At 41.6% G+C, this 23,318-nt stretch overlaps 2 protein-coding genes and 1 long non-coding RNA gene across 5 annotated transcripts in view; 1 reads left to right on the top strand and 2 right to left on the bottom strand.

The window, feature by feature from the left end:
- Positions 1 to 23,318, bottom strand: part of SERPINB8 (serpin family B member 8) — a 40,174-nt gene that overhangs the window by 13,279 nt on the left and 3,577 nt on the right. The window contains exons 2-6 of one of the 3 annotated variants that reach the window (XM_034943921.3): positions 22,998 to 23,171; positions 21,968 to 22,117; positions 16,252 to 16,369; positions 12,728 to 12,807; positions 6,316 to 8,223 (exon numbers count right to left, since the gene is read on the bottom strand). The gene's annotated coding sequence lies outside the window, so the exon portion shown is untranslated. Of the gene's footprint in view, positions 1 to 6,315; positions 8,224 to 12,727; positions 12,808 to 16,251; positions 16,370 to 21,967; positions 22,118 to 22,997; positions 23,172 to 23,318 lie in introns of those variants that run through there. The other 2 variants (XM_063597354.1, XM_063597355.1) reach the window with 2 other exon arrangements.
- LOC129394630 (uncharacterized) lies at positions 8,349 to 21,392 on the top strand. The gene is made up of 3 exons (XR_010110165.1): positions 8,349 to 8,574; positions 9,702 to 14,173; positions 16,533 to 21,392. It is a non-coding gene; the product is annotated as an uncharacterized LOC129394630 (long non-coding RNA).
- On the bottom strand, positions 14,690 to 23,069 carry HMSD (histocompatibility minor serpin domain containing). The gene is given in 3 exon segments (XM_063597356.1): positions 14,690 to 16,369; positions 21,968 to 22,117; positions 22,998 to 23,069. Coding segments are annotated over 3 exon segments (420 nt in total). The 3' UTR covers positions 14,690 to 16,171.

Here is a 23,318-nt window from a genome sequence, read left to right as displayed (position 1 = left end):
GTAGTCAAACAAGAAAAATATGCTCCAGTTTGGAAAATTAGCAAATGAGCAAAATGAAAAGTCCTGGAAACTCTATCTAGAGATATAAATTATCGTGCATGTGTTCATTTCTATAAACAGATGGAGCCTCACCCAGTTTCCCAGCAGCCTACAAAGTGCCTGTTGCAGCAGCTCTGAAACTGTATGCCCTTAGTGGGGGTCTTGGACAGGTCTTCTGGGTCTCTTAGAGCACAGGAGGAAAGGGGAATTGAGTGGCTGAGACAAGGAAGTGGGGAACAACTGTATTAACCAAAGTATCTTCACTGTTGGATGTTTTGCTTCCTCCTAAGATATTTCGCTTCCTCCTAAGATATTTTTCAACAGAAGGGTGTCTCTTACTTAAACAAAAAAGTGAGCTTATATATTTTTTTAAAGTGTAAAGGCAACACTCTCAATATAGAACAACAGTCTAAAGCAGTGCAAATTCTTTAAAGTTTAAAATAAATGTTAGTGCAGTTCAGAAAAAAACAAGTAGGGTTAGGGTTATGGTTAGGGTTCAGAAAACTAAGTAAAATAAATGTGAACCAAGAAAACACAATCATGACATAATTTGCACAACAGTACTCTATACTTAAGAGGTTGTTTATTATGGAACAAAAGATTCCGGTTTCTCACTATCCTCACATCATAAGACCTCTCCAGAGCTTATACTAGGGTCTGCAGATGTTGGAAGGCAGAGTAGTATGTGCAGGCAAGTCCTGGGGTCCTCCACGACCTCATCTTTCACTCGAGGACATTTCAGAGACTGGGAGGCAGGAAGGAATATTCAAACTTCACAGAACTGGGCCAACCAGAAGGTGGCACCAAAGAAACTTAAAGATGGAGATAATTAGGTAAACCGGGTAAGAGAGAGACACAAATAAATTTGGATTTGATCCAACCTTAGCATAAGAGCTTTGGACTCAGGGTGAAGCAAGCATGAACTTAGGTTGGGGTGTGTGTGTGTGTGTGTGTGTGTGTGTGTGTAGGTGTGTTTAATCATCCTGTCTGAACTATTGAATCAATAGTTTCAATAGTTCTGAATGAACTGAACTATTGCATCAATCTCATCTTTACATTTTAACTACTCTTAGTTGCAAACTGCTACTTCTGATTTCTTCCATCTTTCCTCTTCCTTCATCTCATGTCCCCACTTCCATTCCTTTTCAATACTCAGGTGCTGGTCAGTATGTGGTATTTCCCATCAATATCTACCCTGCAGCCACAATACATGTGCACACACTCACACACAAGTGCACCCCCTTGGCCTCTGCTCAGGTCAGAAGTCAAGCAGGGGAGAAAACCAGGTAACAGAATGACTCTTCCCCCCTGTCTTCCTGGTGCTCCAATCTTATTTGGACATTTGTAGCTTTTGAAAGGGTTGGAACTTTAAACAAAATGGACTTTACCCAATATTTCTAAAAAGCAATTAATTTTAATACAAAATAATAACTTTAGGTGCCAATGCCACAATTAGATTGTGTTATAAAAACACAGGAATCAGAAGCTTTTATTTCCAGCCAACCAAATAAGTTGGCATTAAAATAGTTTTTCCTTTTCAGGCAAACAAACAAGGACAGAGGCAATTAAATACTGTCCACAGGACTCACAGAAAAAGTGAGAGTCAGCCTCAAAAGCAAGCCTTACGTTTCCAAGTATATGATATCATCCTCCTCCTGGGAGCCCCAAATACCTATGAACTCCCTCCTCCACTCCCCCATCCCCATACAACATCCAAAAGTGAGTTTATTCAAAGAGCATTTATGTAGAATGTTCACTACTTGTTTTGGGGGGAGAAAATGAAAAATAAATGCGTTAATCCCTGCCCAGAAGCTTACACCCTAAAGAAGACACACATATGGAAATGCATAGTTTCAAGCCAGTCAGGTGCTCTATAACAGGATAATTTTGAAAGTGCTAAGGAAATCCTCAGAAAAAAACAAATAAATAAAAAAAAATAATAAGAAAACCTCTACAGAATCCTGGAAAGACTTTCCAGAGAAGCTGGCTTTAAAAGCTGGGCAGGCCAAGGTAATTTATAGATTCAATGCCATCTATAAATGGGGATGGGGATCTTGATGGGGATCATCAAGCTACCAATGACTTTCTTCACAGAATTGGAAAAAACTACTTTAAAGTTCATATGGAACCAAAAAAGAGCCCACATTGCCAAGAGAATCCTAAGCAAAAATAACAAAGCTGGAGGCATCACATTACCTGACTTCAAACTACACTACAAGGCTTCAGTAACCAAAACAGCATGGTACTGGTACCAAAACAGAGATATAGACCAATGGAGCAGAACAGAGGCCTCAGAAATAATACCACACATCTACAACCATCTGATCCTTGACAAACCGGACAAAAACAAGAAATGGAGAAAGGATTCCCTATTTAATAAATGGTGCTGGGAAAACTGGCATATGTAGAAAGCTGAAACTGGATCCCTTCCTTACACCTTATACAAAAATTAATTCAAGATGGATTGAAGACTTAAATGTTAGACCTAAAACCATAAAAACCCTAGAAGAAAACCTAGGCATTACCATTCAGGACATAGCCATGGGCAATGACTTCATGACTAAAACACCAAAAGCAATGGCAACAAAAGCCAAAGTAGACAAATGGGATCTAATTAAACTAAAGAGCTTCTGCACAGCAAAAGAAACTACCATCAGAGTAAACAGGCAACCTACAGAATGGGAGAAAATTTTTGCAATCTACCCATCTGACAAAGGGCTAATATCCAGAATCTACAAAGAACTCAAACAAATTTACAAGAAAAAAACAAACAACCCCATCAAAAAGTGGGCAATGGATATGAACAGACACTTCTCAAAGGAAGACATTTATGCAGGCAACAGACACATGAAAAAACGTTCATCATCACTGGTCATCAGAGAAATGCAAATCAAAACCACAATGAGATACTATCTCACGCCAATTAGAATGGTGATCATTAAAAAGTCAGGAAACAACAGGTGCTGGAGAGGCTGTGGAGAAACAGGAACACTTTTAAACTCTTGGTGGGACTGTAAACTAGTTCAACCATTGTGGAAGACAGTGTGGCGATTCCTCAAGGATCTAGAACTAGAAATACCATTTGACCCAGCCACCCCATTACTGGGTATACACCCAAAGGATTATAAATCATGCTACTACAAAGACACATGCACATGTATGTTTATTGCGGCACTATTCACAATAGCAAAGACTTGGAACCAACCCAAATGTCCAACAATGATAGACTGGATTAAGAAAATGTGGCACATATACACCATGGAATACTATGCAGCCATAAAAAATGATGAGTTCATATCCTTTGTAGGGACATGGATGAAATTGGAAACCATCATTCTCAGTAAACTATCGCAAGAACAAAAAACCAAACACCACATATTCTCACTCATAGGTGGGAATTGAACAATGAGATCACATGGACACAGGAAGGGGAATATCACACTCTGGGGACTGTGGTGGGGAGGGGGGAGGGGGGAGGGATAGCATTGGGAGATATACCTAATGCTAGATGACGAGTTAGTGGGTGCAGCGCACCAGCATGGCACATGTATACATATGTAACTAACCTGCACAATGTGCACATGTACCCTAAAACTTAAAGTATAATTAAAAAAAAAAAAGAAAAAAAAAAAAGAAAATGTGGCATATATACACCATGGAATACTATGCAGCCATAAAAAAACAATGAGTTCATGTCCTTTGTAGGGACATGGATGAAGCTGGAAACCATCATTCTCAGCAAACTACCACAAAGACAGAAACCCAAACACCACATGTTCTCACTCATAGGTGGGAATTGAACAATGAAAACACTTGGACATAGGGTGGGGAAAATCACACACTGGGGCCTGTGAGGTGGGCGGGGGGGATGTGAGAGGAAGAGCATTAGGAGAAATACCTAATGTAAATGACTAGTTGATGGGTGCAGCAAACCAACATGGCTCATGTATACCTATGTATCAAACTTGCATATTGTGCACTTGTACCCTAGAACTTAAAGTATAATAATAAAGAAGAAACAACCCAAATGTCCATCAAAAACAGAATGGATAAATGGATTGTAGTATATTAGTATAATGGAATACAGAACAATAAAAACTGAAAGAACCATATCTATAATTTCTTTTAGTTTTTGACATGGACAATTCCCACAAATAATGTATTAAAGGATTAAGCCACAGAGTAATACAGTATTATTCCATATACGTAAAGTTCAAAACCAGGCTAAACTAAATCATTCTGGATGCATGTGTAGATAGTAAAACTGTCAAGAAAAGTAATGTCGTTATTATCATGAAACTCAGGAAGGTGGTGATACAGAGGGGAGGGAAGCGGATGTGATGAGGGAGGAGGGTGTGATCAGTAGGGAAACACGGCCTCCAGCGATGACAATATTCCAGTTATTAAACTGGGTGATGGGTTGTACTGCTGTTCTTTATAATTTAATACACATTTTAAATGTTCTTTTGTATTTATTCAATAGGTAATGAAACTTATTAAAACCACATATCAAAAAAAAAAAAAAGAAAAAAGAAAAACTGAGCAGGCATTCCGTAGGTGGTGAAATGGGGGATGCAAATAATAGGCTGAGGAATTAGCAGGTGCCAAGAATGTGGCAGGAAGACAAAGGGCATGGTTTGTGTGGTGCCCCTGGGGTGGGTTTCTATGGTTTCCTGTGAGCCACGTGGTAGTGAGATAGGATGGACCCTTATGCCACATTTAGGAGTTTGAACTTGAGATTATGGTCTGGAAAGCCATGCATGGTTTTTAAACAAACGTCTCATATGAGTGCATTGGGGCTTTAGAAAGATAACCCGGCTCAGTATTTGGTATGAAAAGAGGCTGGGGAGCTGGCGCATAGGCCACCACCATGGGCCAGGGACTGCTGAAAGCAGAGGGATTGTCTGCCAATAGAGAAGTGGGGGCTGGAATTGCCAGGCAGTGACTGCTCACATAGGGACAGAGCACAGGAGGGCCCAGTCCCGAGGCGCCTAGCTGTTATAAATTCATACTCAGGGTGGGTCGTGAACCATTGGAATTTTAAATGAGGAGTCAGGCTGGAATGGGGAATATGACTTGTTCCATTTGAGATGCGTGGAACACACCATACCAGATGAACCTGTAACAAAGACAGCCAAGGATGTTTGTAAACAGTTAGGGACGGGGATGAGTAGACTGTCTAGAGCCAGAGACCTGGAGCCATCAGCATCCCGATTCCGAGAGGTTCCATGAAAATGGATGAAACTACACAGAACATCTAGTGGAGGCACAAGGGAAGAAATCCATCTATTTCTGTGGAATTTCCAATATCTGGAGGTAGTAAAAGGAAGAGACAGAGGAGGGCGAGGGGAGAGCGCGCGCGCGAAACGGAGACTGCGACCCAGCCATCAGGGTGTGCTGGGAGAACTGGGGAGACGAGTCTGCCCCTCCGAGTGGATCCAGGGAAGAGGGCGCGGTCTACGCAGAGCCCGAGGCAGGGAAGCGGGAGGGGCCCGGAGAGCAGCCCTGGGTGAGGCCCTTTGGAATGGAGAGGTCTCAGGAGTGAAGCAGCTGCCAGAGGACTGAGAGTGTCTGGAAAGTGAGGAATTGGTTAAAGTAACGCCGGTGGCTGCAACAGAGAGGGGCGTAGGTGAAGAAGCACCCCCAACCCCATCCCATTTGAGAGGAAGCAGACAATGAAGAAGAGAATATGAAAGATACAGAAAGATGAAGGCAGGGATGGAAAGAACGGGGGGCGGGGACAGGAAGGGAAGGAGAAGGTGCAACCAATAGGCTGTAAGCACAGGGGCAGGCTTGGGCGCCAGGGGAGCAGGGACTCGGCGCCTCCCCGATCTGCCCCAGGCGCCACGGAAATTCCAGGCCCCGCCACCCGCACTCCCGGAGCCTCCTCCGCAGCGGCGGCTCCTCCCACTCGCCCTCCCTGGGCTCCCGCCCAAGCTTCCGGCGCTTCCAAACTCACTGCTCGCGTCACCCCCCGCTCCCATCCGGCAGCAAATCACAGCGCAGCAAATCGCAAGCCTAGAAACAGACGCTCCCTCTCCAGGGGCAGCTTCCGATTCAGGGCGGGTCTGGGCGCTCCTGTTCTCGGGGCCCGGCCCTCGGCCTTCGCCGGGTCTCGCCGTGGGGCTTGGGACCCCGGCTGGTGCCAGGGCGACCCCCACAGCCCCGCGACGCTCTTTCCCGGCCGCCTCCCGCCGTCATTCTCCTAGTTCCTGCCCGCCTTTGCCTCGCTCTGATTCCTGCTCTGGCCTTCCTCCCTTCCCCTCTCTCACGCACTCCAGGGAAGAGGTGGCCGCCGCGGGAACCTGGGCACCTGCGTGCCTGCCCCGCCCGGTACCTGGCAGAGGCCCCCACCTCCTGCTGCTGCTGCTGCTGCTGCCGCCGCCGCCGCTGCTGCTTTGACTATTCCTCCTTTGTAGATGCTTCACGTCCGCCTTGATTGAGGGCAAGGCTTCCGGCAGATGACTCAGAACCGTTCGATTGCTCTGGCTTGTGCAATCCCTGATTCTTTGGGCCTGTGTGGATGTCTGCGGGCACCGGAGAGAGGGCCAGTGCCTGGTCCTTGGAGGGTGGTTTTTATAAAAAGTGTACACATTGGCTATTGTCCTTTTTTCACCATTGATTCACGTTTGACTCCACTGTAGTTAGACGTCCACCCAAACATTCTCTGAAATTGCTCCTGATAAGGATACTAATCATTTTCTAATTGCCTTGGCCAAAAAATACATCCCAGGTCTTATTTCATTTTGTTTGTTGGCGACATTTAGCCCTTTCTTCTTTGACCTTCCCAGGATTTCCAGAGCACCCTTCCCTTCTTTCCTGACTCCTTTGCTTGGTATCCTGATTCCTTTCCTACCATTCTAAGCCCTCTTCTTTTCATTATAATATGATCTTCTTGTATGACCTCCACTATATCCATTGGTTCATATTTCAACTTTTAACTTATTTCTTCAAAATCTCTAACCTGTCTCGAGCCGTAGATGTTACCTGTGTACTACTGGACGTCTCTCAGAAACCTGGGTGTGTCCCTCCGCAGTTCTTTTAACTAAATGATCAACAGTCCTGTTACTTCTGTCACTTTTGTGTTCCTCCTGTCCATACTCTGTCACCTCTATCATGTCTCATGTCTCTCCTAAACAATTAATTTTCCTACCTACAGTTCTGATCCATGCCAACCTATTGCCTACTCTGAAGTTCAGGTAAACATTCCAATTCTAATTATTTTATACCTCAGTTTAAGATCCTTTATAACATCCTCTTATCCAAAAAGATAAATTAGAAACTATTGAGCAAGGAGTGTAAGCCTCTTCACGTCTTGATTTCTCCCTTCTTTTCTTTAGAGCCATAGCAAATTATTTACATTCCTTCATATCCTCTGTTCATATACATGGGGTTCCTGGCATGCAAGCTTGTCTTTCAAAATTCAGTTCAAATAATATCTCCTGCAGGAAGCTCTCACAGAGCTCTCCAGTTTGGGAATTCTGCTTTTAAAGATGCACATTCCCACTCTGCACCCCAAACCAATTAAGTAAAGATCTCTTGGAGGAGGGAACCCAGCAGCAGTATTTTGTAAAACTCGCTCAGTGATTACCCTGTGGAATCCTAAAAGTAACTGTTCCCAAGAACTCTCCTCAATAAGTCTTGGTGCAGGATTCACCCCCATCTTTTCTCCATGACTTTGAAACCCCTCTCTCTAGTGGCTACAGACTCACATTTGAACTGTGCCCAAACTTACCGGCTCTGCCAGTTGAAAATGCCAAGGTCACTTCCCCATTGTGCATCAATTTCTCCTTGTTGGTCAGAACTAGATCCAGACTTTGGGCCCCACTTTGTCCATCCACTCCTTTTCCTCTTTGACCAGCAAAACAGATTAAAAGATGAAAAATGCTTGTTTTCCTCCGTGAAACTTCCAGCAAATGCCTGGTGGTTTGAAGTCCTTTACAAAGAATATAATTTGGCCCCTGGGAGTTTGGTTGTAAACACAGATATCCCATGTAGGAAACACAGTGCGTGCAGGTGCAAAGAGGCACAAGATAGCACCATGAAAACCATGACGTATCCAGGCCTGCAGTGGTACAGATAGTGTGGATGAGGCACTGCAAGACAACGTCTGATGTGTCCACAGGGCCATGTCGTGAAGGCCTTGTGGACGCTGTTGGTGGTGTTTCTTCGTTCCCTTGTGGACTATGGGGAAACGCAAAAGGATTTTAAGCTGGGGAGAAACATAATCATATTTGTATTTACGAAGGTCCCTCTGGCTGCATCATGGATTATATTGTAGGAGGGTACCATTGCCTGCAGTGAGGTGTTAGGGACACAGCATGGATGAGAGATGAGGAAAGCTGAAATGAAACAGAGGCAGGAGAAATGGAGAGGAGGACATGGCCTTGAGGAATTTCCAGGACATAAATTTGGCATCACTTCTTGGACCATGAGAGGAAGAGGGAGCAGGAAGAATCAAAGATGAATCCAAGAATGAACAAATCTAATTTTTGAAATAATGCAATGAAAAGTAGAACTGGTCTGTTTTCCTAGGTAAGGAATTTGTCTGCAAGTCGATATTCACGAGGATTAATTGTATTTATTTTCTGAGTATGGACAATTTAAATGCTGGGCCCTGAAGGGAAACCCATCTCTCAGAATAACTAAAGCCCAATTTCAGAGTGAGCCTGAACAGGCTCCCCACTCATGAAGCCTTCACCCTGGCCCACTGGGGACGCAACAGGTAACTGATAAGGTCCAGCGTATATAATTCAGTGCCTCAGAAACTGTCCTCAGCCTCATCTTCTGTCTTCTTGCCTCATACCTAACTTCACATCTCTTCAGTCAGTACTGGGGAGTATCTGTTGGTTCTCAACTCCCGACTCAACCTTGACCTAGTTTTGTCTGACTCCCTCGGCTCCTGACTTTGTGGACCTCAGGAAGGGCACACTCCTAGGCTAGTCTCAGGTTGAGCTACCACCGTCTCCAAATTAGACTTCCACTTGTCAAGAAGGAAGTAGAGTCCAGGCATAATTGGAGCTTCCTAGGGTGATTTGAGGTCTCTGTACTCCTTGCTGTAAAATGCACAAATACTCCACCTTAAAGAATCTCACGGGACAGGGCACAGTGGCTCATGCCTGTAATCCCAGCACTTTTGGAGGCCGAGGCGGGCGGATCACCTGAGGTCAGGAGTTCCAGACCAGCCTGGCCAACATGGTGAAACCCCGTCTCTGCTAAAAATACAAAAATGAGCCAGGCGTGGTGGCAGGTGCCTGTAACCCCAGCTACTAGGGGGCACTGAAGCAGGAGAACTGCTTGAACCTCGGGAGGTTGCAGTGAGTTGAGATTGTGCCACTGCACTCCAGCCTGGGCAACAGAGCGAGACTGTCTCAAACAAACAAACAAAAAACAAAGAGTCTCACCGGAGTTCCAAAATATCCTTCAGTGACTGACCATATACTCTAGCAACAGTTACTTCATATATGCCCGGCCACACCTCTCAATCTCCCATGAGATTCCCAGCAATCTTCCCTGGTTTTGAGAAAGTGTAAAAAAACACAAAAAGCAAAAACAAAACACACTTGCTTCAGCTAATTAATGCTAGAGAAACAAACATAGCATCATAAAATGTAAGCATTTGAAAGAACCATATTGTTGACGCTGTTCCTTATATTTTGCAGGAGAGGATGGTGAAATAGAGGTAGTTTGTGTGATTTGCCCAGAGTCCCATGAAGAATTCACAGAAGAATTGAGACTACAGTCGGTATGGCCACATTCCCAGAGAACTGCTTTTTCTGCCACACCCTGTAGTAATAATATTGTCACAAGACAATTGGACAGTGTTTCACATATTCACTGATGGAAGAAGAGTTTAATTGAAATAAATAAATGTCAGGAAAAATTAATTCGATTGTGATAACACTTAAGGAATGGAGTGTTCACTCTCTAGGAGAAGTTGGGCTAAATGATGAAATGGAGTGTCCGTGCATGTGATCTGTGGTGCTGTTTTGCTGTAGTTAATTCCTAGTTTTAACTTGAAATGTGTTCTGACTGCGTTAGTGCCAATTTTTTTGAGACCGGTGTACCTATCCTATCAGGTACATTCGATTTACACAAGTACATTCTCTTTTCAGTTCTCCCACCACTTCTCTTTATTCAAACAATTAAAACCTTCTTGAATATTATTTGGTTAGTCCTTTGAGTTAATGAATCAATTTTACAGGATCTGCTTCTGTCATATTTCATTAACATTCCCCAGACAAATTTGTACTGCTTACTAACAGCACAATCCTAAATTCAAAAGATTACTGAGTTATAAAGTGGATGTCTGGACCATCCAAAACATAATGGCTGTGGTTTGGGTGTGGATTTTTGTCTCCACCAAAACCCACACTGCGATTCAGTCCCTGCTGTGCCAGTGTTCCACTTAGGGAGAGGTGTCTGTGTCATGTGGGTGGATCCCTTGTGAAAGCCTTGGTCCTGTTCTCCTGGTAGTCAGTGAGGTACAATTAGCTCTCATGGAATGGATTAATTCCTCCAAGAGTGGGTTGTTATAAAGTAAGGTTTCTCCCCGTGTTTGGTCCCTCTTCGCATGTGCCTGCATCCCCTTTGACCTTTCCCTCATTGAACCTGCAGGTTCAATGAAGGTTCACTGCAACCTCCGCCTCCTGAGGTTCAATGTCTTTTGACATAGCACAAAAGCCCTCTCCAGAAGCCTGGGGATGCCAGTGCCATACCTCTTGTATAGTCTGCAGAATATAAGCCAAATAAGCCTCCTTTCTTTATAAACTACCCAGCCTCAGGTATTCCTGTATAGCAACACAAAACAGACAAAGACAATGCTTATATGAAAATGTCTAGATTGTTACCAAGACAAATGTAAGCAATGAAACATACATGTTGTAAAGCCTCTGCTGATCAAGGGTATGGAGAACCCAGTGGACCTTAATGTGGAAAGCATTACATTAATATGCCTGGTAATGTATTTCAAGGAACTTATAAAAGAAAAAAAGGCTCCTGATATGGCATTGCCTGGAAACTGCCATTAGTCCCTCATTAGTGAATTGTCAGTCTCTCCATTAATTTGAAGGGGGTTAAGGGGAAGTATTAAGTGACAAAGAATTTGGAGGGAATTAGAAAGATCTCTTTGGTTTCTAAACGTATCTTTTCGTGCTTTGATTGAATGTGTTGCAGATAGGAAAGTTGAATAGGAGATCCCTGATATCCTCTCAGATTTTAGCTTATCAATAGAGTTACCACTGATTGTTGAAACAGTGTGAGTTCATGCCACTTGTTCTAGTGTCCTGTCTGGTTCAGCATTAATCTCAGAATTTTCAGTTTTTAATGGAGTAGTTTTTCTAATATCTGCATACCCTCAAGCCAGAATGTGTTTGGTAGACCCACACTGTGGACTTCAATCTCTGCCACACTCTTTCATAATAGTGTGAGAGATGCTTATTCAGTTACATCAGGCAGTGTTCACTTTGCAAACAAACTATATCAGAGATTTGAAGAGAAGAGAATTAATATAAAGAATTATTAAGTAATAGATTTTTTTAAAAATACTATAATGGCAGCAGATGTAGAAGGTACAAAAGAGAAATTGTCACTTCATGTCTTGGGGTAAGTGGAAAAAAAAGAACTAAAGACTTAGGAAAAGACATATGTCATAGACTGTATTATGTCCTCACAAAATTTTTATGTAAAAGCCCTAACCCCTAAGATGATAGTTTCTGGAGATAGGGCCTTTGGGAGTTGATTGGGGTAAAATAAAGTCAGGAGGGTTGGGCCCTCTTGAAGAAATTAGTGGCATTAAAAGAAGAAGAAGAGATAAATTGCTCTCCCTGCCATGTGAACATAGCTAAAAGGTGGCCTTCTGCAAACCAGGACTAGAGCCCTCTTCAGAAACCAAATCTCCTGGCAGCCTGATCTTGGACTTCCCAGCCTCCAAAACTCTGAGAAATGTCAGTTGCTTAAACTGCCCAGTCTATGGTATTTTATTTTTATTTTTTGAATCAGTGTCTCACTCTGTTGCCCAAGCTGAAGTGCAGTGGCATGATCTTGGTTCACTGCAACCTCTGCCTCCTGGGTTCAAGCGATTCTCCTGGCTCAGCCTCCTGAGTAGCTGGGACTATAGGCAGGTGCCACCATGCCCAGTTAATTTTTTTGTTTTTGTTTTCAGTTTTGTATTTTCAGTAGAGATGGGGTTTCACCATGTTGGCCAGGATGGTCTCTAACTCCTGACCTCTGGTGATCTGCCCACCTCGGCTTCCCAAAGTGCTGGGATTACAGGCATGAGCCACCACACCCAGCCTATGGTATTTTATTATACCCACCTGAGCAAACTAACATGACTGAATGTCCCAAGGCTGATATTCAGAGCTCTTTGAAGGTGTGGCTGCCACAGGAACATGCAGTCTGCAGTGGCTATGAAACTTGCCAGATGGCCAAAGCTGGCTTATGAGAAGCCATATGTCCTTACTGGAGGGTGTGGGCAGGCTGGGGCTGGTCCATAGAAGCAAATGCCTGGTAGGGATATAGTTGCCAGAGGTTGCATGTTGACCAAATGCAGAAATGGCCATTGTGTGGAGAAAGCATTCCCTGAGAATGTGGCTACAGATGACCAAGTGAGCTGCTGGGTGCCTACACTGAATAATCCTAAGAATATCAGAATCCAGAAAGTGCATTTCTACTGCTATCTTCTTACCGTGTCTCTCCAGCTCCCTCTATTGGCAAAGCCGAACACTGGGCCAGTCAGTCAAGTTCTTGTTACAGGATCCAGGTTTACTATCACAAAGTCCACAAAGGTAGATTTAGAGCTGATAGACAATAAATTGATATCTGGCACAGCAATGAATGGAGTTCTTAGGCAAGCCTGTCATTAAATCTGGATGATAACTAGTGAATCTGTCTCTTTTCCTGATCCTCTCCAGAATCCTTCATCTCAAGGACAATATGTAAGGAATTCACTGGTAAAGCATTGTATGCTTGGTCACAAGCAGCTAGAGAAAGCAAACTACTTCCGGCCTGGCGCGGTGGCTCATGTCTGTAATCTCAGCACTTTGGGAGGCCGAGGTGGTGGATCACGAGGACAGGAGTTCAAGACCAGCCTGGCCAACATGGTGAAACCCCGTCTCTACTAAAAATACAAAAATTAGTCGGGAGGCTGGGGCAGGAGACATGCTTGAACCCAGGAGGCGGAGGTTACAATGAGCTGAGATTGCACCACTGCACTCCAGCCTGGGTGACAGAGCGATACTCTGTCTTGGAAGGAAGGAAGCAAGGAAAGAAGGAAGGAAGGAAGCAAGGAAGGAAGGAAGGAAGGAAGGAAGCAATGAAGGAAGGAAGGGAGAGAGAGAGAAAGAAGAGAGAGAGAGAAGAAAGAAGGAAAGGAAAGAAAGAAGAAAGAAAGAAAAAGAAAGAAAGAAAGAAAAAGAAAGAGGAAAGAAAGAAAGAAAACTACATCTGAAGTCAACACTAGTATTGGTGGGAGAGGAATTTTATGCTGCATTCCCCAACAGCCACTAGATATGCCAATCAGGTGTGCATGGTCCATGCTATGATCTGTGAGTATCAGATCAACGTCAGCTTGTGCAGCAAGCCCTCAGGACTGGAAACCTCCCTCGAGTCCTCTGCCCCCTCCATCTCCTTCAACACAGAAGCTTCAGCTCAGGAAAGGAAAGGCCACGTTTCACATGCAGAAGCGCATCAGCTTCTGGAGGAGTACTTCATGAAGGTACTGCCTCCATCTTCTCAGTCTCCAAACCATCCCATGCTTTGGACCTCTCCTTTTCAACTGTGGCCCTGCAGCCCTCTTTGAGAAGAGGGATGCAAGAGCCTTAGAGTTCCCACTTATTGAAGCATAGGAGGAGTGAAGGCTCTCAGGACCTCCATTCAGGACTCCTGGAGGGGGCAGCAATGCTTGCAGAGTTCATAGCGCCCAGATGCACCTGACTTTAGCTCCATATCCCAGGATGCTCATCCCTGGATCCAGGATGATGTGCTTTTGGTGCCGGAAGTTTCTGAGTTCCACTTTTCAGATGGGATAACACAGCCAAAGAAATCAGACTTCATGTTAAAGGGAGACAGGTTTCTGGTCCCTACTCTTCCTGCACTGTGCTGACAGCTGCCCTTCTGGTAGGAGCTGATATAGGTAAGTTTCACAATAACAAAAGGAAGAGATTACCCATGGCTCTTCTGGATGTACCAGGCTTGTTTGAGTAATTTTCCAGTTTTGGGCATTACCAGACATTGGATCCACATTCTACCTCGTTGCTAGCTACAAGAACTTGTTCAAGCTACTTAACTTCTGAGTCTCAGATTTCTCATGGGTTTATTATCCCTGAGGATTAAATAATCTATGCAAAATGTCCAATGCAAAGAAGGTATTCAGTAAACATATCTGAGGAGGTCAGATCAACTTTTTTTCCTAGAATTCAATTCTAAATGGAACTCACTTTGTGGATACTTACAAGAAACACTACATAGTGTAAGGGAAATGTCTTAGTGCAGTTTCACAAAACACATGGAATTATTATTTGGGAGGCTGGACCTTTCACGGAATTGTAGCTGTTTTGATTATCTCATATTCACCTTGTTGGTGAAGGAGGGATCTCCCCCACTAAATAGTAGGAGATAACCAGACACATAGCAGGACACACTGGACAGATGAAATTGGCAGCAGTTTATTAGTCACAACTGCTCACAGGGAGGGAGGTCACCACATGCCATGCGGGGTCACAGGAGAGTTGCATTTGGGAATAGAGTGAACCAGTAGGGGCTGTGGAAGGCAGGCTTTGCAGTAACAAGAGGAAGAGGCAATTCCTGGCTCCTCCAGATGTGACAGGCTTGTTTGAATAATTTTCCAGGCTGGAGGGAAGTGAGCCACGTTGAGACCCAGGGAGGGTACAGCTGACTGCCTGGTAGGGGAACTTAGAAGGGGGAAGAGCCTTCCTGCTCAGTGGGTGAATAGGGTTCTCATATCTGACAAGAGCAGGGGACTTCATGGCCAGGCCTCTGAGGCCCTGAGAAGCCCAAATATGTCAAGGCAGCACATGAGCTTTCAGGCTTTACAAGACAGAAATAAAATATTGAATGATAACTCTTCAAAGAGAATATGACAAACAAAATTTCACAAGACCCTCTAGGAACAATATGCATATTGTTATCTCTATGTTTTATGATTTACATGGCTAAAGTCTGATTATATTATATTTCTATAACAGATAAAACCATTATCATTCATTTTCATAATTCATATTGAAATGATTTGATTATCCTCATTCCAGGAAAGAGAGAAAAAAAAAACACCCTCCTGCTTGGATACTTAGAGGTTACTCCATTTACACTCCCCACTCCCACCTCTTACTCCACTTGACTGGACTATTCACAAGGCAGTGCAAAGAGGTGTGTGTTTCCCTGAGGAAGAGGGTGCCACCCTGTCGCTCCTGGCTGTAACACTCAGAGGCTCTCTCTGCAGTGGAAGAATCATATGGGCTGATTATTCCCCACCTTTCAGACTTCTTTCCAAGTCCAAGTGTTGGGCAGAGGAGGAAGAGGAATGAGAGTAGCAAACCCGGCAACCTCTGATACTCCCTCTTTCCTCTCTCAGCCCACATATAATGTGGATGTCTCCTTGTAATCTTCAGTCTCATTCTCTCCCTGAAGCTAAGTAGCTGGCTTTGGTACAAAGGGAAAAGTTGGCCAGTTATGGAAAGAAAATATGGGTTGTGTCAGTGAAGTTCTGAGGGCTCAGGGTCTTTCTGGCTGCAAGGGGGTTGATGGAATGTCTTTTTAGCTGTGCCCTAGAAAACAATATAACTCTCCCTATTCAATCTAAATCATCAGTGTGTTCCCTTATCACTGATCACAGCAGTTGCATTTCAAGCCTGTAAACCATACAGTATGGCAATACCAGTGAGGGAGACAGCTAGAAATTTTTAAATTCAAATTTTAACGCTATTTGTGAAAAGAAAAACTACCTAATATTAACAAGCAAAAAAACCTGGAAGAGATTATTTCATCTAGAGAGACATCACAGATACTTGATAAGGGAAAAGCTAAAGCTAGAGAAAAGGTCTACGAGTTGGCAATATTTCCAAAGAAAGGTTTTAATGTTTGCATAGTTGTTTAGAGAAAAATGGACTCCTTTTTATATTTGACAGTTTTGTAAAGAACTGACTATAAAACTGTTTAAAATATTATCAAAATAGAATAACAATATATTTTCACCTTTAGTCTTATCAGCAACCCAGGAGTTTACACGTGTTGTGGACTTCTCTGTATCATTCACAAAGTCTAGCTGTTTTATCGTTGCTTGGTAGAATTTGCCACAGGAATCTGTAAAACCCTAGGAAAAACCAAAAAACATAATTTCACAGCTACAGAAACAACTAATATCACTGGCTTGCTTCTTCATTGTGCCACATCAGAAAATCAATAATTTTATGATTTACCATATATAATTTGCAAATAAAGATGAGGAATTAACCTAAAGTCCAAATTCTTTTCAGCTATTCCTATTCTTAGCTCATAAACTAAGCAACGCGGTGGGCTGCATATCAAGTGATTTTCATCAACTGCTGGATCCTTCATGAGAGTGGCAGTACACCCATCAATGAGATAATTTAAAACACTGAGAAATCTCCAAGAAGACATAGAAATCCTTAATAGGTAAGCACCTAATAGTGGACCATCAAGACACATAAGGCAACAACTAATAGAACTGAAAGGAGAAATAGATGAATCCACTATTATAACTGGAGACTTCAATATCCCTCTATCAGGAATGAACAGATCCAGCAAGCAGAAAATTAGTAAAGAACATAGTTGAACTCAAGAACAACATCAAGTAACTAGATATAATTGATATCTATTGACTACTTCATCCAACAAGAGTAGAATCTATATTCTTCTCAAGCTTACATGAAACATTTACCAAAAGAGACCACATTCTGGGCCACAAAGCACAACATAGCAAATTTAAAATAATAGAAATCATGCAACGTCTGCTCTCAGACAATAACGAATTAAACTAGAAATCAATAAGAGAAAGATGGCTGAAAATTCCAAAAGTACTCGGAGATTCAATAACACACGAATCACAGAAGAAATCTCAAGTGATATTAAAAACAGTTTGAACTAAATGAAAGTGAAAACACACTGACAACACTAAATGCTGGTGAAAACGTGGAGTAACAGGAACTCTCATTCATTGCTGGTGGGAATACAATATTGTATAGTCACTTTGGAAGACAGTGTGGAAGTTTTTTTATAAAACTAAAAATATGATCCAGCAATCATGACCCTTACCATTTACCCAAAGGAGCTGATAAAACCTGCACACAAATATTCATAACAGCTTTATTCCTAACCGGCCAAGGTAGAAACAAGAAAGCTGTCCCCCATGACTGTACTAGGGGATGTTAATCACAGGAGGGACTATGCATGTACCTTTTGCTCAATTTTTCTGTGAACCTAAAATTGCTTTAGAAAATAAATTCTTTTTTTTTCTTTTTTACAAATGGTGACTATAGAAGCTGTCACTCCTGTAAACTATTAAATTTGTTGAGTGAGGATTAACACAGCAAGTGCTACATTTGCCTCTACATTTTAGAACAACAGAATATAAATATGAGTCTGTTGTTCCATAAATTACATGGGAAACATATACAATCTTAGACCAGCAGTGTCCATCGGAACTTTCTGGGATGATGAAAATGTTGTAAATCTGCAATGTCCAGAGCGGTGCCACATAGGCTATTGAGCACTTGAAATATATTAATAGCTAGTTGGACTGAGGAACTGAATGATTAATTTCATGGAAACCTTATACTCATGTACATAATGCATAGCATTATGGGTGTTTCAAACTATGATCAACTTTCCAAAAAAGTTCAAACTATATTTAGTTAATATATTCTGTAGAATTATAATGATCTTAACAGAAACCTACACTATGCCATATAAAAGCAGAACATTTGGTGGAAATTAAATGAGCTGAAACAACTAATTTATGGACCATGCATTATAGAATTGTTTCCCAATCTTTCTCTCAAACTGCTCACAGCTAAATATTTAATTTCCCTTTCCATAATTTTGCTTTTACTTTGGAATTTTATACTTCTGTATCAGTATGGCATGGAGAGGAAATGTGACAGTAGTTAGGAACACAAGTTCTGCAACTTACTAGTTGTGTGACCTTCAAATATTTGCTTCCTCTGTTTATGCCTCCATGTTCTCTCCTGTAGAACAAGGAAGCAGTAATAGCTACACCTCACAAGATAACTGTGAAGTCCTGATGAAATATGACCTTTTCATGTAACATTTTTGAATTCTCAGTACCACATAACTGATCGATGTACACTATTTCACTTAATCCTCCCATAATTCATGCTTTTCCAAAATTGCTGCCTCTGCCTATTTTTCAGTGGTTTGGAAATTATTTAAATCTCTCAGTGTAAGAAAATAATCTGAAGGCAAACTGATGAATCACATATTGATGACTTCTTGCACGCCTAGGTGATCTTTCCATCTCTTAAACGTGTTTTTAAACAACTGTCTGCTATTTTAAGTTACTATTTGACAAAGTGTGGCAAATCAAACAAAAAGAACATGTAATTATATATTGCTATTGGTATGGGATTCTTGAAAATAAGAATAAATAATAAATTAATCTGAAATGGTTTACAAATATTTCTCATCTTTTTAATTTATATTCCAATATCAAAATAACATTTTAAATATCAATGCTTTTCTTTCAAAATATCCACCACGAATTGATATTTGGTTGTTAACATTTTGGTTGTCTTTATATAGAAAACTAGTAAACTAGTAAAAAGATGGCAATAAACTAAATAGTGCTAAGACTAGTAAAATAAGTGAAGTTGTAAAATCACAATATCATATACAAATCTTATAAATATTTCACTTTTATGTCTTACCACCTTCACTTTATACCAATCTGTTTGCAAACAATTAATTTAGAGTCGAAAGCAAGTTTGAAAAAATACATATCACAGTAAGAGAGATATCCTCTACAAAAATAATTCTTATAAGTCAATAAGAAAAAGACATACAACCCCATAGAAAAATGTGTAAGAGGATGTATAAATAGGCAATTCACAGAAGAGATAGAAATTCTCAATACACATAAAAGTGTTGAATCCCATTTATAATCAAAAGTTTTTATTTTTTTTGTTGCTTCTCTTGTTTTGTATTAACCCTTCCCTATCACATATGTTGTAAATATTCCATCTCAGATTCTTTTTTAAAAACTTTATTTTAGGTTCACGGATACCTAAGCAAGCTTGTTATATAGGCAAATTTCATGTTTCAGGGGTTTAGTATACAGATTATTTCATCAACCATGTAATAAGCCTAGTACCCGATAGGTAGTTGTTCAATCCTCACCCTCCCCACACCCTTCTCCCTCAAGTAAGCCCCCATATCTGTTATTCCTTTCCTTGTGACCATATGTACTGGATGTTTACCTCCAACTTATAAATGAGAACATGTGGTATTTGGTTTCCTACTCCCGTATTAGCTTGCTTATGATTAATAGCCTCCAGTTCCATCTCTGTGGCTGCAAAGGACATGATCTCATTCTGTTTTATGGCTGCATCGTATTTCGTGGTGTATATGTACCACATTTTTTTAATCCAGTCTACTATTGATGGGCATTTAGGTTGATTCCATGTTTTTGCCATTGTGAATAGTGCTGCAATGAACATATGTGTCTTTATGGTAGAATGATTTCTATTCCTTCAGGTATGTACTCAATAATGGGATTGCTGGGTCAAATGGCAATTCTCTTTTAATTTTCTTGAGAAATCACCAAAGTCCTTTCCACAGTGGCTGAACTAATTTACATTCCCACCAGCCGCATGGAAGTGTTCTCTTTTCTGTGCAGCTTCACCAGCATCTGTTTTTTGACATTTTAATAACAGCCATTCTGAATGGTGTGAGATGGTATCTCACCATGGTTTTGATTTGAATTTCTCTAATGATTAGTGATGTTGGCAATGTTTTCCTAGGCTTGTTGGCCACGCATATGTCATCTTTTGAAAAGTGTCTGTTCATGTCCTTTGGCCACTTTTTAATGGAGTTGTGTTGTTTGGTTTTTGCTTGTAAATTTGTTTAAGTTTTTTTTTTAATAGATTCTGGATATTAGACCTCTATCAGAGGCATAGTTTGCAAATATTTTCTCCATTTCTATAGGTTGTCTGTTTACACTGTTGATAGTTTCTTTTGCCCTGCAGAACTTTTCAGTTTACTTATGTCCCATATCTCAATTTTTGTTTCCGTTGCAATTGCTTTTAGCATCTTTGTCATAAAATATTTGCCAAATCCTGTGTCCAGAATGTTATTTCCTAGGAGGGGGTAGAGCAATCTTACTTCTCCCAGGAACCACAACTGTGGCCTCTATTGGGGCTATGGCTTTGGTGCTGGTCTGCTACAGGGCCCAAGGCTTGTTGAGGTCCCCCTGGACTCCAGAATTACCCCTGGAAAACGTCCAGGTGGCACTCTGCCCCAGTCTAAAAGCACAGTGGGGAAATGCAGTGGGGACAGGAGGATTCTCCCATTCCCAGTCTTGCATAGGTCCCTGTGGACAGTGTGAATCCCACTAGGAACTCTCATTCACTCATCCTTCCCCATTTTGTAGGGGTCCTCCTGACCGCACTGATCCCAGACAGGCTGGTGCCCAGATTCACTCCTGTCTGCTCTGTGTGTTCCCCTGCTGCCTAGATGGATCTCGACATGGTTTCTCAGATGATCGGCTTTCAGGGTCAGTGTTCACTACCCCTTTTGTTTCCTCTCGGTGACGCCAGCATCAGGAGCTCCTTTTAGTCGGCCATCTTGGCCCCACCCTTCCAAAAGTTTTAAAGGTTAACATTATGCAGTTCTGCTGATGGTGGGTGGAACTGAGGATCCTATAAATACCCCCTGTAGAATGTAAATGGCTACAAAACTGTGGAGAGCAATTTGGCAATATTTATGAAAACCTCAAAGCTTCATTCCCTTCCTCCCTTCTACAAATCCATTTTAGATAGTAACTCATACACATATGCACAAAACTGTGTAAAGAAATACTCCTGTCTGTAATGGGCCAGAGTAAATAAGCTTAAGTACTCGTCAATGCAAGAAAGGTCTATTATACCATGGTACAGCCATACTTAGGAATACCAGACAAGGGTTAAAAAGAGTAATACAGATCCACGTATACTGAGATGGAAGGAATTTAGGACATATTTTTAAGGAAAAGCTAACAAAGTATAAAACAATATGCATAGTACAATAACATTACATAGGAGAAAAACTCATGAAGCAAAGTTTTTGTATGTGAAGGAGGAAACATCAAATCTATGAAAGCTCTAACGTTAAAAAGGGGAGTTGTGGCATAAGAAAGAAGCTGATGACATCTCTTGGTTTATATGTGTTGTTTGTGTTTTTAAATAACAAGAAATTACTTCAGTACTTTTCTTTTCAAAAACTAGAAAAGTCATGAAAGCATTGTCAGCGAATGCAACCAGTGTAATTAGCCAAAATTAGTTTTAAAAGATTTTCATTGCTGAAAAATCTAGTCAAACTATTTAATGCATACATTATAGTGTCATCATGCATAGAAAATTAAAAATATCTGCAAAGCAATGACTAGAAACAGTCATTTTCACCACATCTTTGTTTTGGCTGATTCATTTTCAACTGTGTTACGCTCTGTGTCAGTTCTTTTATGAAGATTATCTCATTAAAGCTTCACAAAATTCTGAACGGTATTTGCTATATAGCCTGTGCTACAGATGATCAAACTGAATCACAAGATGCGTGTGAGATTCGTGCGTGGAGTTCTGAGTTCAGGACCACCTGCAAGAATTCATAGCCCACATTCATTCTCCTACTTCCCACCACATTGCTATCTTTATTTTCCTAATAAACAAGTATGACTTACTGTGAGGAAATCATAAGACTTTTCTCCAAAGAGCCCGTTGGCAGTTCTAAGCACATATTCAGTGTCAGTTCTGTTAATTGCAACAAGAAGTGACTGAAAACCTCAGTGAATATCTCCATCTTCACCTCCAATTTTACTAAAACAAAGTGCCTGAAAATAAAATAATAATAAACATACACATTCTCAGTATTCTGTGACTTCAAAATATAGGCACAACAGTAAACTCAGCAATATGAGATTTACAGATGCTTACTACAGTTTAAAAGATGATCAATCTAATAAAAGATAGAGAGTGTCTCAAAAGCAACCCTGTCTGCCTACCTATGCCTCTTCTCAGGCCTCCCTATAAGCACATCCTAAAAGAAACGAATGTTATCTAAGTATTGGTATAAGTGGATATGCCTTTTGCAAACCCTAACAAAATGACTCGGATTTCTTGTGCTATTTATGATACTTGGTCTAAAAACGCAGCTGCCAACCATGTGTCCTGTCTCTGCATACACATGGTGCTCCTGACACTAAAAGATGGAGTCTCTCTCCCCTTCTTTAGAATCTGGGCTGGCCATGTGACTTGCTCTAAACAGCAGAATGCAGAACTGGCTCTGTTCCAGGCTTAGCCCTTAAAAAGTCTGGCAGCTTCCACTTTCCCTCTCTTGTAACCCAGCTACCATGGTCAAGAAGCCCAAGCTATCCTGAGGAAAGACCACATAAAAGGAGAAATGGAAAGACTTGCTTTTAGGGAACTGAGGGCCCATCCACTAGCCAGCACCAAGGCCCAGACATGGGAGTGGTATCTTCTTGGACCTTCTAGCCCAGTTGCCTGCAGAAGCACCCACATGAGTGACCCCAGGTCACCAAGAAGGTCAGGCCTTGAAAACAGGCTCCATCCTGCCAATTCTCCATCCACATCCTGTGAGACTACCAGAGTTGTCTGTTAAAGGAGGAATTTCTTCGAGACTTGAAATGCAGAAGTCCAGCTCAACTGATAAATTGATAGCATTTATTGTTGTCTTGAAGTGGCTTTACGTACCTGAGACATCTGAGCTGCGGTGTTTCCCTTTGCCCCCATGAAAACCATGGCCAAGGCTGATGATATGCTCATGGGGAAAAAAATAAGTTGTTTGAGTTGTTTTCCCCTAGCTTTTTCAAAAGGTTTAATGCAAATGTGCCATTTGCTTCTGATAGAGCATCCATGACGGTGAGCCTGAAACAATGGATTTTTAAACAAGATTACATTAATATAGGCTTACATGTGTATTTACTTTTCACTCTATTTATTACTAGTTAAATGGATACTTGTTTTCATTGAACAAATAGGTACACACAAAAACTACACTAGGGCTTTTCTTAC

The sequence above is a fragment of the Pan paniscus genome, chromosome 17, assembly GCF_029289425.2.
Source record: "Pan paniscus chromosome 17, NHGRI_mPanPan1-v2.0_pri, whole genome shotgun sequence".
Taxonomy (NCBI): domain Eukaryota; kingdom Metazoa; phylum Chordata; class Mammalia; order Primates; family Hominidae; genus Pan; species Pan paniscus.
The sequence above is the reverse complement of the archived record's forward strand: the minus strand, read 5'-3'. Positions and strand labels throughout refer to the sequence as shown.